Below are 16,849 nucleotides of genomic sequence, written 5' to 3'. Positions count from 1 at the left end.
AAAAGTCAGTAAAGAACTTCATTGAGAAGAGGGCATTCGTGAAACAATCTAATATGGTAGCAATCTCAGTGAAATGCCAACATGAAGCAGTAAATTCTAATTGTTATAGAAGTTCCAGGTTCCCAACTGGGGATTGCTCTGGGGAAGAGGTAGGATTTATGATTAATGGAATATAGAAATGATTGAAACTTCTAGAGAATCTTCCACTTCTCATGCTCAAAACCACCTAGTCTAAAAATGTGGAGCATACTGTACTTTTACTGTTACACTAGTTGAACTGCAGTAATGTCTATGAGCTCTGAAGACAGACTTGAACTTCGCTATTTTACGCAACACACAATGTTCTGTGTGGACTAGGAGACACCAAACCACAGATGACTTTATAAAGCAATAATTTGTCTGAATATATTATAGAGCAATTTTCCCTAGTAACAGTATTTAAAAATGTAGTAAGATTCCAAACAATAAACTGTTTTTGTTCCTTTGTAAAATGAAGAAAATCTTAGATTCTACCCTGTTATTCCCCTTTAATTTTTTTATAATGATTCATAACTGCCCTTGATGAAGAAATTCAGAAACAATATAACTTACTACTGTTCCTGCTACTGGTTAAAAACATATCACAAAAACCTAACACAATCAGCAAGAGGCTTTAGATTAGACAGAAATAATTTCATTAAATAAGGACTTGGAGAACATCCATTACTTACTTCATTTCCAGTTGCTTCAGTTTACTCTGTGTTGTTTGTAGACTTAGCTGAAGGTCACCTTTTGTACACTCTGCAAGTAGGTATTTTTGATGCAGTTGCTCTAGTTTTCTATTGTCAGATTCATGTCCTCTGTCTTCCCGGTAAATCTGAAGAATAAGCTGACATGTAAGATCACCCTTACCTTGCACTAGTGCTTTGCAGTGTAGTACTGACCATGAGGCTACTCCTCATTGTGTCCTATTTTCCAGTGATCTAAAACAGAACTGAATTTCTATCGATATTGCTGCTACTGGGAAACAAGTTTTCAAAGATCTTGCATTCAGTTAATTTTATGTCTATTGGGCTTAAGTTTATTTGAGACATACATCTACATTCTTTTTTATTATGTTAAGCATCTCTTTTTTATCTTTTACACTTTCCAAAGAATCATTTTTTTTCAGTTTACTAGCAGAGCTTTAAAATGCCTTCCAGATTAAAAAAAAATACTTTAAAAAATGAGATGTTTACAATCAAGAAAATTTAACAAAAAATAATAGAAAAAAATAAAGATCACAGTATAATCTTTCATCCCAATATTAGGGAGAAACATGGAAAAGTCAATACATCTTTCTAAAGATCGATCTTAAATGCCTTATAAAAATGCGTGATATTGTCTTACCTTTTCAAGTTCTTCTTCCACTGCTTGCTTTTCTCTAATGACCCGTTCAATTTGACTCTGTTTTTCTCCACATTCCTTTTCAAGAAAGTCATTTTAAAGCATGTCTTATCAAAAAATACCTCACAATAAAAATACTAAATTTGCCAAGAGAAGCAAAGATCAAGAAATCCCACACCCAAAAATCTGCCACTGCAAATGTGATCCTCACTGCTGGTATGTATATATTTGATTTGACCTGCTCATTATTTTTCTATGGGATAAGTCTCAATCACTCCACAGACACGTAAAATTAAACTTTTTTAAAAAAATAATCCATAAATAGGTGCTTCCTAACCAAGTGCTTTTGGTTTCCCACATGATTTAAGTTCCTAGTTCATTCAAGAAAATGATAATTGTGATGCAAAGACTTTCTCTTAGTACACTTTACCAACTTTCATATATTTAATTTCTACACCTCCAAATACAGATATACAGAAATCACCTTTTCAAGAGCTATATATCCTTGAAAGAAATAGGGGATGCCATCACATGGGAAATATTTGCTAAATCACAGAATTTTGTCATTTACTAATCTTAGTGCAAATGTGTTTGTGAACTGTAATTAAAATATGTATAACTCAAGGAATAAACTTACACAAAGAAATTGCTGTATTTGCAAAACCATGTTATCTCCTGGAAAGTCAGCCCAGATTCATAGTAAAAGATACGACTGAATACACATAAGGCAAATCTGCACATTAAAAGTGATTTCTCAAAGTAAAGTATCCTTTACCCTTATAAACAAATCCTGTGCACTGACTGTAAGACAGTCGCTCTTGTCAAGTAACATGAAAGACAATGAACAGTGTATTAATGCCTGGAAACCTGCAGGAGGCAAAGGAGGCTATACCATAATAAAGCATAATTTCAGACAATTATTTTCCCTCATTAATCTTGAGATACCTGCGAGATTCCTCCATATACGGGATTACTGTCTATATTATTTGTTCACTGCCTTTTATGCCAACCAAACTGTACAGAAGAGCTGTGAAGATGCTTTATACAGGTAATGCGGAAATGTTTACACAGCAGTACCAAACTGTTCCCTTTACTGGCTCTGATCAGGCTCGCTAGACAGTATGTATGTGCACAGAAATTATGGGACTGTTGAGGCTGAAACTAAAGGTTTCATATGCAACTACTGATAGCCATCACAAAAATCTACACGCAATCATTTCCAGACTACACTAAAAACATAGAATTTCTAGCAAAATCTCTCAAATGGGATAAGAAGAAACCCAAACCTATTTCTGAGGTACTTTCTAACAAATTTCCATTGACTGATGTGTGCACATGAAAAAAAGGATAGTGGTCAGTCATGATCTATTTTTGCAACTAGTCACTAATAGCTTCTATTTAATAATAGTGAGGAACACCAGTCTAGAAACAACTAAACCAAAGTTTTGACAGCTTTGCCTAAAAATGTGTGTCTAAAACCAAGAATCCTCTCTTCACAAAACTGTTAACAATGTGCTTCTTAGTTTTTGGTCCTGAAAAACATTTTAGGTTCTTTCCCTATGTGGCTTGATACTGAATCACAAATAATAAATACTAGAATGCAGTATTTTATTTGAAAGTTAGAATTCTCAAATATTTTGCTATCAAAATATATTTTCATCAATCAAGACCATACCATCTGAAGAGCAGAAAGTTCTTCTGTTAGTCGTGAAATCTGTACATTGTATTGTTTCTTTGCAGAGTCTACCTGTAGTCAAAAAAAGTAAAATTAAAATGTAACCCTGTAAGGTCAGCCATGACTCTTGCATACACATTTAGTATTTCCTCCTGCTTCTACATAAAGGCAGGAAGGCTGAGTAGTCAATCTCTGCTGGTTCTCTCTCATTAGTTRGAACCACCTCCAAGGCATTTATACAGATCATACAGCATAGTATGCAGTGCTAACAATTCGAAGAAAACAGATCTGAATCTGCAAAGTTAAGAAGTTCTCTTCAGGCAAGTCTAATTCAGGCAACAGAAACTGCTCAGGACAGCTGACATAGAATATCAGACTGTGAGACTTTTTAAAATTATCTTGACTTAAAATGAGGTCAGCTTCAGTTGCCATGGGCATTCTATAAAAATCTGAACCTAATCTGAACTGCTATACAGGCACATAGGTGAATGTTTGACCTGCACAGGACACTACTATTATAAGAATTCAATCACACATATATGTGCCAACTCTGATGCATTCTTGAAAAATAAAAACAAACAAAAAAACCCCTCTAAAATAAATTATTCTAGAATCAATATGTCTCCTATTATAAATACTGAAACTTTTATTTCAGTCTAAACTCATAGCTGGTTCTTTATTAACAAGATAACTTACTGCCTTTCTAATTTTTGCAGCAGTATCTTCTGCAAGTTGGGACATTTCATCTTTCATCTTTTTGATTTCCTCTTCCTTTTGTTTCTCCCCAAACAGTGCCTGGAAAAAATAACAATTTGAAATACTGCTGATAATACTTTAGTGATAAGATCACCTCTAGCACTGAGAAGCAGCTACACACAGCCACTGTCCAAGAAAGTCCCTTTTCCTTCTACTTTGGTGCAGCTGAAACAGAAACACAAGAAACAAGATCAGAGCATCTTTTGCATGAAACGCACATTCCTGTAAACCAGAACCATGCAAAAAGTTTGTGTCAATAGATGCCTTTCTGTACTGGGATCTAGAAAAAAGCATAGGTAAGGTAAGAGTACTCTCCAATGTTCTTATTTGGGGCCAAGATCTATAACAAAAAACAATACTATGAATCACACAGAAAAAGTTTTTGTTAGGAATTTGAATACCTGTATACATACACACTTACCCACATGTTCCTAGATACAGCTGAGCATCTTTAATATTGATATACTAAACTACTAATCTCCCAGAAAACTAAAGTTAACAGAAAAACACTAACAAGCAAATAAGGAATGCGTACGTGATCCCTTTCACAGTGGTTAACAATGGGCCAAACAGCTCTTTAGCATAAAAGGAAAGTGAAAATTACAGAAAAAGGTACAGTGAGAAACCTTGCCAGATGAGGATGGAAGAAAACTACTGAACTTAGAATATAGCCCATAAATGTAACAGGAGATCCTGGTCTGGAAAGATTACAGAAGGTAAAACAGGTTATAGAATTCCTGATGAGGGAGAAAAAAATTTTGGAGGTGCTTATAGAACACACAGACAGACAGAAAGACATGAAAAGCAGCCCTAATGACTGGTATGAACTCAGTCTACAGAAGGTTATTGCCTTCAGGCAATATCGTGCCACTTCATCTGTCATCTTCTCTTTCACTGCTCCCATTCAATTCAATTTTGTATTTTATTTCTCAAAGAACCCTATTAAAAYTCTTCTGTTTTTTTCCCCCGTAAGTTTAACTCTGTGTGCTTTACAACATTAACATAACAGAAGCAGCACCTTGAATTGCTATGATAGGCTCCTATTACTTTTTCCATATAATCTTTTACAGAGCAAAGAGAAACCTCCCCGGCCACAGTTTAAACACACAGAGTTAACTAAATGTATATATTAGGCTGTATTTTGATCCTGTTCGTTCATTAATTTTCCAGTATATAAAATTCAGAAGGAATATTTTAGTTATTACAGTAAATTAACAAGTTTCTGTAACTTCAAGTTTATTCTTACTAYAGGATTATACTACTGTTATTAATAACAAACCACGTATTTACCTATATTATTCAGTTACTGTATCAGAGGCATACTTTAAAGCACAGTAATCTTTACGGGCAACTTTTTTCTGTTGAAATACTTTGTGTGAATTCATAGCAGGTGGCATCAAACACTCTGCTAAAGGACTTTTGGATGAACACTTGTGTTCTAACACTGCTCTGATGTACTAACACTTAGCAGACTGAAAATGTTATTTACACTCCTTATCAGTAATTTTCACATAAAAGAACGTTTTCTGATCTTTAAACTTTGAAATTATTTATTTTTTATCTTTTATTCCATTTTTTGTATTTTCCTGTGTCTGGCTCCACGGGGGATGCTGCTAAAGATCAARTATTTCTTACTAGGAAAAGGAACAGACCATGCTAAAGGCATCCAGCAAGAGCTGAAGGATGTAAAATTATTTTCTGTGAACAAGAGTCTAATAGGCTAAGAGAATTGCAAAAGATCAGTGTATAAAGCAAATAATATGTGGAAAGTTATGAAGAAATTATGAAAATGAAGCAGGATGCTAGAAAAATGCCACATAAGGGTTTTCTAAATGACAAAAAATATACGGGAAGACAGTGAAACTACAGCAAGATGAAAAGGAAGTGCTTGCCAGGCATAGTTAGGAAACGTGGGGCATACACTATAAAAGATCTCTGTTCCTTTCTAATGATTTATCCCAAATACCTCAACACTTCCTTCACCCACAGCTTCAGYTGTTCCTGCCCATCTTGTACTTTTCAGTTACTACCAAGTGCTCATGATTTCAGTCTTCTCAGGGGTACCACTTTCAGCTTCAATGATCCTTTACAAGCTTCTGATCATGCTTCTCTTCTGTATTACAAGAAGAATCACAATAAGTTGCTGGCTATTCTAGTAACTACCTGTGTCCATAAATTTTGTTAATATTTTAATACACTTTGGAAGAAGGCGAGAAGGCAGCAGGAAATGTTAAAGAAGTGAGGCCTCTTTTCTGGCAGACAGGATCTAGCTCCTTTGTCACAGAGTTGAAATCAGAAAGAGTAAAATAGACAAAAAACTAACTTAATCCAAAACATAAAACTGAAAAAAATAGGTTCCCAGGAGAATACTCAGTTTGAAAGGACTAAGAAGTGTGTTAATCTCCTTAATTGTTCAATGTGTTATCCCAAACAGAATAAATTCTATGATTCTCCATTTTTTCCCTACAGGCATTAACTAAGCTGGGCTTCATTTACTGATTGCTACAGTCTAAGTGCATTAAAATTCTGTCTTGCCAGCAAACACAGTTCAAGTTACTTTTATATTTCTACAGGCCTGATCTGACTGAGCTAAAAGTTAGCATTAAAACAAGAAAGTGCCTATATTAAACGAAGTTTATCAAAGCCCCATATCCTGTCTCAGAAAGGGGCCTGCAGTAGATACTTCAGAAGAGGTAAGAACTGGGAAAATAAGGTGATTTTTTGGGGGATCAATTGATGTGTCAACACCTCTTGCATTAGAGACTGTCCTTAAGAARTTTTGGTGGATTGTTCTCTAATGAATTTGAGCATTTGTATATCTATGCTTTCAGCATACACATATCTTATGACAGTTTAATCCCCCATTGTATCAAAATTGTTTTAAAGTCTCACTACTCCCCTAATCATCTTCACTGACCTCTCCTGTACTTTTCTTAGTTCATCTGTGTCTTATCTGAGATGCTCAGAACAGAACTGCATATGAAGGTACACTGTGCATAAAAACTTATTTTCAGCTCTCTCCCTTAACATTCTATTCATTGTTTTGACTATCATTGAGGACTGAGTGAATGTGTTCATAAAAAATATCCATGGCAAATCTGAAACCTTTTTTCCCCAATAGATAACAGTAAATTCAGCACTGAGTGTGACAAATGTGAATTGAATTTCATGCGCTATTTTATCATCCACTGTCAAGCAACTCTTCAGTTTTTCCCTGCAACTTCACTATTAGAAACTTTTCAATATTCAAGTACAGTACACTTAGATTACCTTTATCCAGGCACCCATATTCTTTGAAATTTACAGTGTATGACAAGTCTGAATAATATACAAACATATCACAGTTTGCTCTCTTCTGCATTACTAACTTTAGTACAAGAGAAATAGAAATTTGATTGTGTATACATGCACGTGTGCCTGCCACTTAGCAACTGTAAGCGATGAAAGTATTCCAGCAACTAGGAAATACCTTCATTCGTTGCCTTACCTGACTTTTTTGTAGGTTAGCTTCTTCTAAAAGCTGTATGCTATCTTGGACTTTTGTAACAGCATTATACTTCTCCTTTTCTAGACTAGCACACTTTGACTGAAGCTCTCTGATTTGTTTCTCCAGGGCTGTTCTTTCTGTTCTCAGTTGCTCAGCATCATGGACAGTAACACGTAATCTGCAAGACAGTAAAATTTTTTCTCATTTAGCAATAAGATGTTTAATTAAGACACTTTAATTCTTTCAAACTACTTTTCCAATGTAGAAAATACTTATAATTTGCCAAAATTGCATTACTGGTTTTCTGCTTGTTTTTGGAGAAATCCTTTAAGTTTAGTATTCATCATGTCCTAGAAAGAAACAGAACTAAAGGAGTTAACTCAGATATCTAGTCTCAGAAGATCCTTAGAAGAATGTTGCTATCCAGGGATAAATCACTAAGCATGTTTTATATTAAAACAAAACAGAACAACCCTAGAAGGGATAAAATTTTCCTCTATGGGAGAAATGGAATAATTAGATGTGGGCAATGAAGTTTCAACTATACCATTAGAACAAGAAAAACGCTGGTAATTTTACAATAGCTCAAAAATTCTTATTGTTTAATTATGATTGTCATTATTGGCTGACATGAGAAAGGGCCAAAGAGTCTCTGTGGTATCCTTAAAAGAAAAAAAAAAATCTCAGCAAGTTCTCTAAGTGCTGCTCATTCAATAAATTGCATGTGCTAAATATCCATAGTACAACACTTGCGATGCCTCTTCAAGCAGCCAGACTTTCTACTTTCCAGCATGTATATGAAAAAACACACAAGGAACAAGAACAACTCTATTAAGTACAACTTTTGGAGAACCAAAAACTTATAGAAAGTAATAAAAGCTCATTGGTTCCTTAAGACATTTCAAAATAAATGTAAGAGCTTCCACAGTGCTCAGATGAGGAAAAATCATTAACTAGAGGCAGCTGTACAAATCTGTGCAACTCTTCAAGGCAGTAGTTGACCATATAGTCATAAAATGCCCAGGTAATTATTTGGGTTCTAGAGAACATGAACTGTCATAAATATTTCAGTACAAAATTTAAGAACTCTTCTTTGCTATCAAGTCATTTGACTAATTTTAATAGTTAAACAATTGCTGATGATACCAGAATCAAAACTAATGTGCTCAGCTAAGCATGACAATCTTGGAGAGCTGGTGGAGGAACTAACAAAATAAAACTGAGTCTTCAATCTTTCAGTCAACAATGCTGGAATTAAAGTTCTACTGCTTTCCAGGTATTCAAACAACTTTTACAGCTATCATTTGTTGTTAAGAAGTGTGTTTTAACAGACTTTAACAATCTTTTTTGTTCTCTGTATGAAGCGTGCTGAGCTAAGACCTGAAAGCCGATATTATTTAATATGGAGAAAAAAAAAGGGTATTCACTCCTGAAACCTGCTAGATCTTATTTAATATGGATGAAAAAAAAACTGTATTCATCCCTAAACCTGCTTATTTTGTAATTCCAGTGTAAATCTTTTTCKTTAAAACTCTGCTTAAAATTAATGAGAGTTGAGGTCAAACTAAACTGGAACACATGCATTAGAATGAAAAATATGTCTCATTTTTCCTCCATTACAGTCAGTAAGATGAGGTGGTATGTTTTATAATTTTAAAAACATTGATGCCAGAAACTTTTCTGAAAGGTCATAGAGAAGAACAAATATGACAAAAATTTTCTTGGACAGACAGGAGAGCTGGGCGGAGATGAACCTCATGAGGTTCAACAAGGGCAAATGCAGAGTCCTGCACCTAGGGAAAAATAACTCCATGGGCCAGCACAAGCTCTCTGCAGAGCTGGAGAGCAGCTCTGCAGAGGACCTGGGAGTGCTGGTGGACAACAGGTTGACCATGAGCCAGCAACGTGCCCTTGTGGCCAAGAAAGCCAAYGGTATCCGGGGGTGCACTAGGAAGACTGTTGCCAGCAGGTCGAGGGAGGTGATCCTGCCCCTCTACTTAGCCCTGGGGAGGCCTCATCTCGGGTACTGTGTCCAGTTCTGGGCTCCCCAGGACAAGAGAGACATGGAGCTGCCGGTGGGAGTCCAGCATAGGGCTACAAAGATGATTAGGGGACTGGAGCATCTGCCCTGTGGGGAACGGCTACGAGAGCTGGGGCTGTTCAGCCTGGGGAAGAGATGACTGAGGGGGGGGATCTTATCAATGTGTATAAGTACCTGAAGGCAGGGTGTCAAGGGGACGCGGACAAACTATTTTAAGTTGTCCCATGCAACAGGACAGGAGGCAATGGGCAGAAATTGAAGCACAGGAAGTTCCGCCTGACCGTGAGGGGGAATTTCTTCACTATGAGATGAGAGTGACAAAGCACTGGAGCAGGTTGCCCAGAGAGGTGGTGGAGTCTCCTTCTCTGGAGATGTTCAAAGCCCACCTGAATGTAACCCTGTTTAACATGCTCAAGGTGATCTTGCTTGAGCAGGGATTGGACTAGATGATCTCCAGAGGTCCCTTCCAACCTTACTGATTCTGTGATTCTGTGAAAAAGTAGCCAAACATAAAACATCTGTATTTTGAGAAAACAGAACTATTCAGAAATACAAAATCCAGATGCTGAGCAAAAGATCATATATCACTTGTATGTAACCTGTTAGTAACATTCAATAAGATATCTTTACCTTGTTTCTAATTGTTTTATACTAGACTGCACTTGCTGCAAGCGTTTGTCAGATGCTTCTTCTCTCTGTTGAGCAGATACTATATCTTCCTCCTTGAAAGAACATATGTGTTACCTAGACATCATCTGAGCTTTACTTAACAATATAAAGATATACTAGCATAAAACAAATTAGAGAATGATTTGAGATTAATTCCATAATATCATGTATTCAGGTACATGTATCAGGTAACTGACTAGCCATTCAAATTCAATAGAAAATTACTAATTTCTCTACAATACCCTTCTCTCCAATTGGCCTTGAAGCTTCTCTGTCAATCTGGTCATTTCATCAACCTTAGCAGTTGCTGTCCGTCCATCTATTTTAGCTTGCCTGTATAAAGAAAATAGTCCATGAATTAAATTTCAATTATTATAAGGAAAACCAGAATCTATTACAACTTCATTGCAACAGGTGTGAAGGGCAGTCAGCCTTCATAACAAAATTGTTAATTCAAGACAGAAGCTACTTCCCCTCCATCCACTTAGTACATAGCACAGCAAGAGAAGAATGCCAAATTCTTTAAAACATTTGTCTTGTGAAATGAATTCTTAAAGATGGCTGAAAAGGAAGGTGTGCATGTTGAATAAATATTTGGGTCCACCAGATGTTAAAAATTTGCAGTGATTCAACAACTTATAAAATCAGCCTCAGATACTTTAAAGAGAAGTGTTCTTCAGAATTAGATTTTACTTTTTAAAGTAAAATCTTGGACTACAAATTAAAAAAAAATGATTAACTACTTCTGTAGATTTTAACTAATAGGCTTTGCAATCTGAAGAGGCTCGACAAGAGAGCTGAAACAGAAAAGTAACAAAAATGGACTAGAGTTACCAAATGACACTTCCTGCTCAGTATAAAAGCTTATTTAAAGGAGCACCCCTACTACACCTCTGACATGGGAACAGAAAGACAAACTCCTTCCACTGGCGTGTGACAAATTATTCAGGTGCATAACAGACTAAATGTAAAGACCAGTGAATACATGTATGCTAAAATTTAAAAAGAGTACACAGATAAACTAATGCAAACTTACAGTGCTAACAGTTATAAAATAAGCTAAAAAATATTTAATACTTTTAAGAATCAACATCAAGCCAAAATTGATTATAGAAATAACAACTCATTTTTATTTGGTGGCATAAAAGGCAAGAGCATATTGTGCCCACCTGTAAATGTTAAGCAACATACAGTGTGGAGAGATACAGAATATATCTCTCCAATTCTACAGCAAATTTTTAATTTCAGCCTAATTCATCAGTAACTAAAGTTCCTTCTGTTGTTTCTCAAAAAAAAAAAAAAAAAAGATAAAAACAGTATTTCAGACATATGAACCTCATTGCAGATCCAAACCTTTGATTGTGATCTGTTTTGAATCATGCATCTTTGTGCTACAAAGAGCACTTAAATTTACAAGGACGTTGAAGTGCTTCCTTAAAAATACGTAAAATATGCTGTAAAACAAAACACGGTTGAGTTTGTAATGTTGATAAGAAACAATGACTCAGGTCTCAAACTTCCTTAGGCAATTTTCACCCAAATATCTACTTTCTATTTTGGATAAAGCCAGCTTCTTATCTAAAAAATAAAATGTAGTATCTTCCAAAAATTAACGTCCAGCAGAAAACTCAGTTTTTTTTCCAATCGCCATCAAAATCTAATCTAGCAGTCTTCCTTTAGATACAAGTACTGCAAATATAGGATGACAACCTGTCAGGAGCACGTTTAAAATGTTACATAGCTACAGCTAGCAGATTGTTTACATTGTCATATATTACTCTCAAAAAACCTAAAATGTATTAAAATGTACATTTACAGTCTTATTTATAAGCAACTTCAAAAACTCAATCCAAGTCATACAAATCAAATGTACATTTTCTTATATGTATGTGTTTTTTTTTTTTTGAACCTACTTTTCCTTTCTGTATTTGTTATTCTATCATCCTAAGTCAATATAAACCTATTAAGAACACATAGAATTAGAAAGAAGTATTAGAATTATCAGGAATATATGCTATATAATCTATGCAAAGTACTTCCATCTAACTTCATGTTAGAGAAAAAAACCAGTTGGTGAAAATATTTTTGGAATATTACTGCAGCACTTAACCTTAGAACTATACAGTGCTGCTATGTCACCATTTGTGAACATGACAAAGTACTATCTTTGTCATTTCAAGAATTTATAGCCCCCTCTTGGTTATGTAGCCCGGATTACAACAGTTTATCTAAGAGGAACACTAACATAACCAGCACCTGTAACTGGAGACCCAAAACTGCTCTGAGTGGATGTTTGCCCMAAACTCATAGTTCTGTAGGGAGACTTAACAGTGACAAAGCCTGCTTGTGCTGACCACTAGCCTGATTAAACAGTAACCAAGAGGATTTTGAGAACAGTAGATAGCTTGAAAAAAATAATAATAATTTGGCATTGCAGAGCAGAGTGACCTCTGAGTGAGAGGACAGCACCTGAGCAGTAGTTAAGCCATGTTTGACTCTGCCAGCTGTCCCATAAGCATCATCACCTTGCCCAGGCCTGACAGAGCAACCTCCCTGCCAGACACTCAGTAGCCTGCATCCAGCTAGCAGACTGACAGTGCAAGGTGAAGTAAAAAGGGATCAATGTCTCAGGCAGATGTGAACTCACAGGGCACTTTCTCAGCAAGACATAGGTTAACAGAGGAAACGGTACAAGTAGAAAACTAGAGTAATCATATATCCAGTAAATCAGTACACCTAGAAATTGTAGCCTGAACTCTGTGAGAGGGTATATGTATACATAATAAGGAGTGTGAATGCATGTAATCATTGTTTTATGGGATTAGAAAAGGGTGTTCACAAGTTTGCAAGCATTTATTAGTACTTTGTGGTTTAGCTGTAGCAGTGTTGACATTCATGAACTAAGTCACTGACTCAGTAATTACATGCCATTAATAAAACAAACTACTTTGATCCCAATTTAAAAAAATCAGTCTTTGCCTGCAGGACCCTATTAAATTAGAAATCTAGTGTTCCTAAAGTGAAGATGACTGCTGGGGTAGAACAGATAACAGATGGGATACTCACATGAACATGCTTAAGTATGAAAATTCACTCACTACAATTTCTTATTGCTATTTATAGAACTGCAACTGATCAGAATTATTTCATCTAAACAGTAGCAGCTGTGAGCACAAGTTCAGAGGAAGATGATCTATTAGCTTTCAGATCCCTTTTAAGTATATTGTGCTTCTACCTTTAATAACTAACTTTCTGAAGCAGCATTAAGCAGAATATGCATTTCCCCTCTACTCCACACACATTGCCACGTAGAAAGTGTATACTGAACCCCATGTACGCATGGCTAGGAACCAAACAGTAACTTGGCTACTTGAGTTGTCATTCCACAYACAGTTATTTGACCCACAAAGGGTTATCATGCAAGAATTTTATAGAACTCAGAAGCTAGCCTACAGAAGAGTTTTCTTTTAAAAAGAAAGTAGAAAAATACATACAAGATCAACAAGTTCAAAGGGAATCACAACACCWATAATTTTGTCAAAAATCCACCCAACCAGCTGCCCAACTGCATCCAGAATGACTTCAGTTTTCCCATCAAAACTGTTTTGTTTTAGAAATAAGGGACAAATAGACTGAATGTTGATAACATCTTTATTGCATGTCTAAAAAGGAGGTTCAGTTCATGTTAATTGCTTTCATATTCACTTACTAGAAGTCAACATGACTGAAGATCTATAAGATGAGTGATACTATAATAGTAATTCAGTACTATTAGCCTATGCAAAGGAAATCCCCAAACATATCCCAAACAGAGATATGGAAACATTCTCCCTTCCTTTCAAAAAAAATGGAATAGCAGGCACAAGGAATTGCAAATGACCTGGCTGAAAAATGCTGTATTTTAGCAAATATCTTGCACAACACTTTCACCATATCTTGTGCTTCTGTCACATTTTCTTCTCTAAATCAGGCTTTTTTTTTTTTTTTTTTTTAATAATTTTGCTGTGGAAAATCTTAGCTAATAAAAATCTGAAAGGTGCTAACAGTTCCCTTAAACAATTTTGTTTTCAGTGATTAGAATAACTACATTTGAAATCAAGTCCTGGTCCTGGATCTATTGTACAAGGGAAAGGTTTAAGATAAGTACTTACAGTAGCTAAACCATAGCTTATTAAACAGTTGGTAAAAGCTTACTGCTCAAAGTAGCTAATTTTTATTGCTCTAAGTAAGAAAGTTTGGATACAAGCATTCTTTAAGTGAGCAATTTTTAGACAAGTAAATATTGAATGTGAATGAATCACACAAGTCACACTAAACCTTTATCTTTACTGTGGATATTAGTACACAATACTTGTCACAGCTGTAAGAATTTGAGATACGGTATACTAGACTCCTTATAATGCTGAACTTTGAATAACACTCAACCTTCACAAGGATAAGTGCTTATTTGCATACAACAGATACCAGATGCTCTTTATGTAATATTTCATATGGGCTTTGAAGAGAAGAGAAAGAATGGCTGCATTAGATTTTCACTTGAAGTCATAAAATCAGTGTCAGCACACATTTAACTAAATACAAGCATTATTGGTAAAAGCAGCATGCAAAATAGTGTGCATAAATATGTACACACAAAACACACATGTAGTCAACTTTAACCATTTACATAAGAYGCGTAGCAAATTCTAGAAATCAGTTGTACAATTTTTGGTGTGAAACTCCTTCAAATCAAAATATTATACAGAAGATGGCCCAAATAAAACATCATAGTCTATTTTGAATGCTAATTACAGTATCAAACCATAACCACAAAAAAGGGAAAAAAATTACATAAACCAATATTTAAGTACATCTTGTGTATTTTACATGTGTACTTTAAAAAGCTTTAGATAATGCTATCCAAAAATACTGCTGGCTGAYGATGAATTTATTTTCCTTTTTATTGTCAGTACGCAAACCCACTGCTTAAAGAAATTAGATTTTAGTTTGACCTCAACCATCACTAATAAAAAAGTTAGATATCAGCATTAAGCAGCTTGGCTGTAAATACARATAATCAGGAAATTGTTTCAGGTATTTTTCTCATCTCGCCCTGCTATACTTCGTGAATGTAATTAAAGTTTCTCTTACCTCTAATATATCCTAATAGCCTATGGTTTATAGCTCATCTAGAAATACTGAATGGAAATTTTACTAACAAACATTTAAAAACCAAAACTTCAACTACTCAGAACACTCATATTTCATGACAACTGATAACTAGGTGCCATTTAACTAAATTTTGTGAAAACTGCCTAATAAGGATATCAGAGAAAATTTTGTTGCAATACTGAACACTATTCCTTTCAAATCAAAGGTGAAAGGCATTTAATATTTCAATGAGCTGAACCAAACAACGYTAACTGGAAACACGCTACTTTATCAATACAGATACATACATTTTCAAACCATTAAGATACATTAACTGAAGCCATTGTAATTATCACTATCAGGTCAGTTTTGTAGTATACACAAGATCAATGACAGCAGTCAGTAAAAAAATGCATAGAAAAGATGCTCAAGCATTTTTTACATGGCTTGCTTTATACCTCAGTTGTTTCCGTAGCTGCTCTAGTTCCACGTTCTGTTCTGTGACTGTTTTCAGAAACTGTTGATTGCTCTGCAAAACAAGGAGAGATTTGTAACACATTTCTTGTTTTGTTGAAAATGTCATGCATTCAAGCTTGTTATAGGATACTTCTACAGAACACCACCATAAAAATCTATTTAACACTGTGGCTGGTCTCTAAGCCCCAAGGCTTAGGTAGAATACATACTGACTGATGTCAGCCACTGTCCTCTTCTCTCCCCATATTTTGGTAGCATGAGACAAGGGTTGTAACAGCTCAGACCTACCCTCTACATTTCCCATCTAGCTACTCTATCTAGAATACCCTGTGGCAGTGAGCACATCAGCTGAATCACGTATCACTGGAAAGAAAATTCCTTTGTTTTAAATCAGCTATGACTTGTATATAATGCCCTCTGTCCCTGACTGGTAATGATTAATTGCTCCTCCTTTACTTTTTCTAAAACATCCATAGCTCTGCATATGTCACATTGTCAGCTGTCTTCTCATTTGAAAAATCACTTCAGATTTGTTACTCTGGTAGCCTTTCCTAGCTCTTACACTCTCCTTTGAGAGATGAGATAACCATAACCTTGCACAACATTCAAAATACTAGTTCTCTAATTCCATAGTCTACATGTTATGCTCTTTCATTTTTCCCCTYTCCTAGTAACTGCTAACATTCTACTTGCCCCCTTCGCCTAAACTATTGCTGAGAAATGTTTTCATAAAACTGTTCCTAAAATACCTATTCAGAGTGGTAAGGTAATTGAGACCACCACTGAATACCAAAGTGAAAGTTTCTTCTTCTTCACATGCATTTTTACTTTTACTAATACCAATGAAATATACTGAATAGCTGATTAAACTTTAATCTGTTGAGATCTTTCTCCAAGTCTGTTTACTTCAGTTTTCATTATTTCAAACAGTTTAACATCAATAACAAACACTGCCATCTGAGTAGTGAATCTCATTTCCAAACTTCTACAAATATACCCAACTCTCCCWGACAAAGCATCTAGAGGATACTGATCTCTTAGGATTAAAAAAAGAAAGGRCATGCTCCTTTATCCCAAGACACTTTTGTGCCTTTCATAACAGCTCCTGTCAAATGTTTTTTTTAGAGAAATCAAATGCAAACTGAATACCTTCAGTTAACACTGCCACTTTGAAAGAATTCCCAAAATTCACTCTCCCATAAAAGCATCATCTCTTCTCTGCTGCATAATTTTTTTTAAAGAATATAGT

The 16,849-nt window shown here is 35.3% G+C and overlaps 1 protein-coding gene across 2 annotated transcripts in view; it reads right to left on the bottom strand.

Annotated features, from left to right (window-relative positions):
- The window catches only part of SCLT1 (sodium channel and clathrin linker 1), a 44,316-nt gene that overhangs the window by 18,331 nt on the left and 9,136 nt on the right, over positions 1-16,849 (bottom strand). For both annotated transcript variants that reach the window (XM_085318075.1, XM_085318083.1), the window contains 8 exons: positions 15,582-15,652; positions 10,236-10,326; positions 9,955-10,046; positions 7,284-7,461; positions 3,737-3,835; positions 3,041-3,112; positions 1,369-1,443; positions 711-856 (listed from right to left, as the gene is read on the bottom strand). In XM_085318075.1, coding sequence (XP_085174201.1) covers positions 711-856; positions 1,369-1,443; positions 3,041-3,112; positions 3,737-3,835; positions 7,284-7,461; positions 9,955-10,046; positions 10,236-10,326; positions 15,582-15,652 — 824 coding nt within the window. The remainder of the gene's footprint in view (positions 1-710; positions 857-1,368; positions 1,444-3,040; positions 3,113-3,736; positions 3,836-7,283; positions 7,462-9,954; positions 10,047-10,235; positions 10,327-15,581; positions 15,653-16,849) is intronic.

Source organism: Rhea americana, unplaced genomic scaffold (assembly GCF_003343005.1).
Source record: "Rhea americana isolate MKP2758 unplaced genomic scaffold, rheAme1 scaffold_116, whole genome shotgun sequence".
NCBI lineage: Eukaryota > Metazoa > Chordata > Aves > Rheiformes > Rheidae > Rhea > Rhea americana.
Note: the sequence above shows the minus strand (reverse complement) of the source record. Positions and strands in the feature narration are given on the sequence as shown.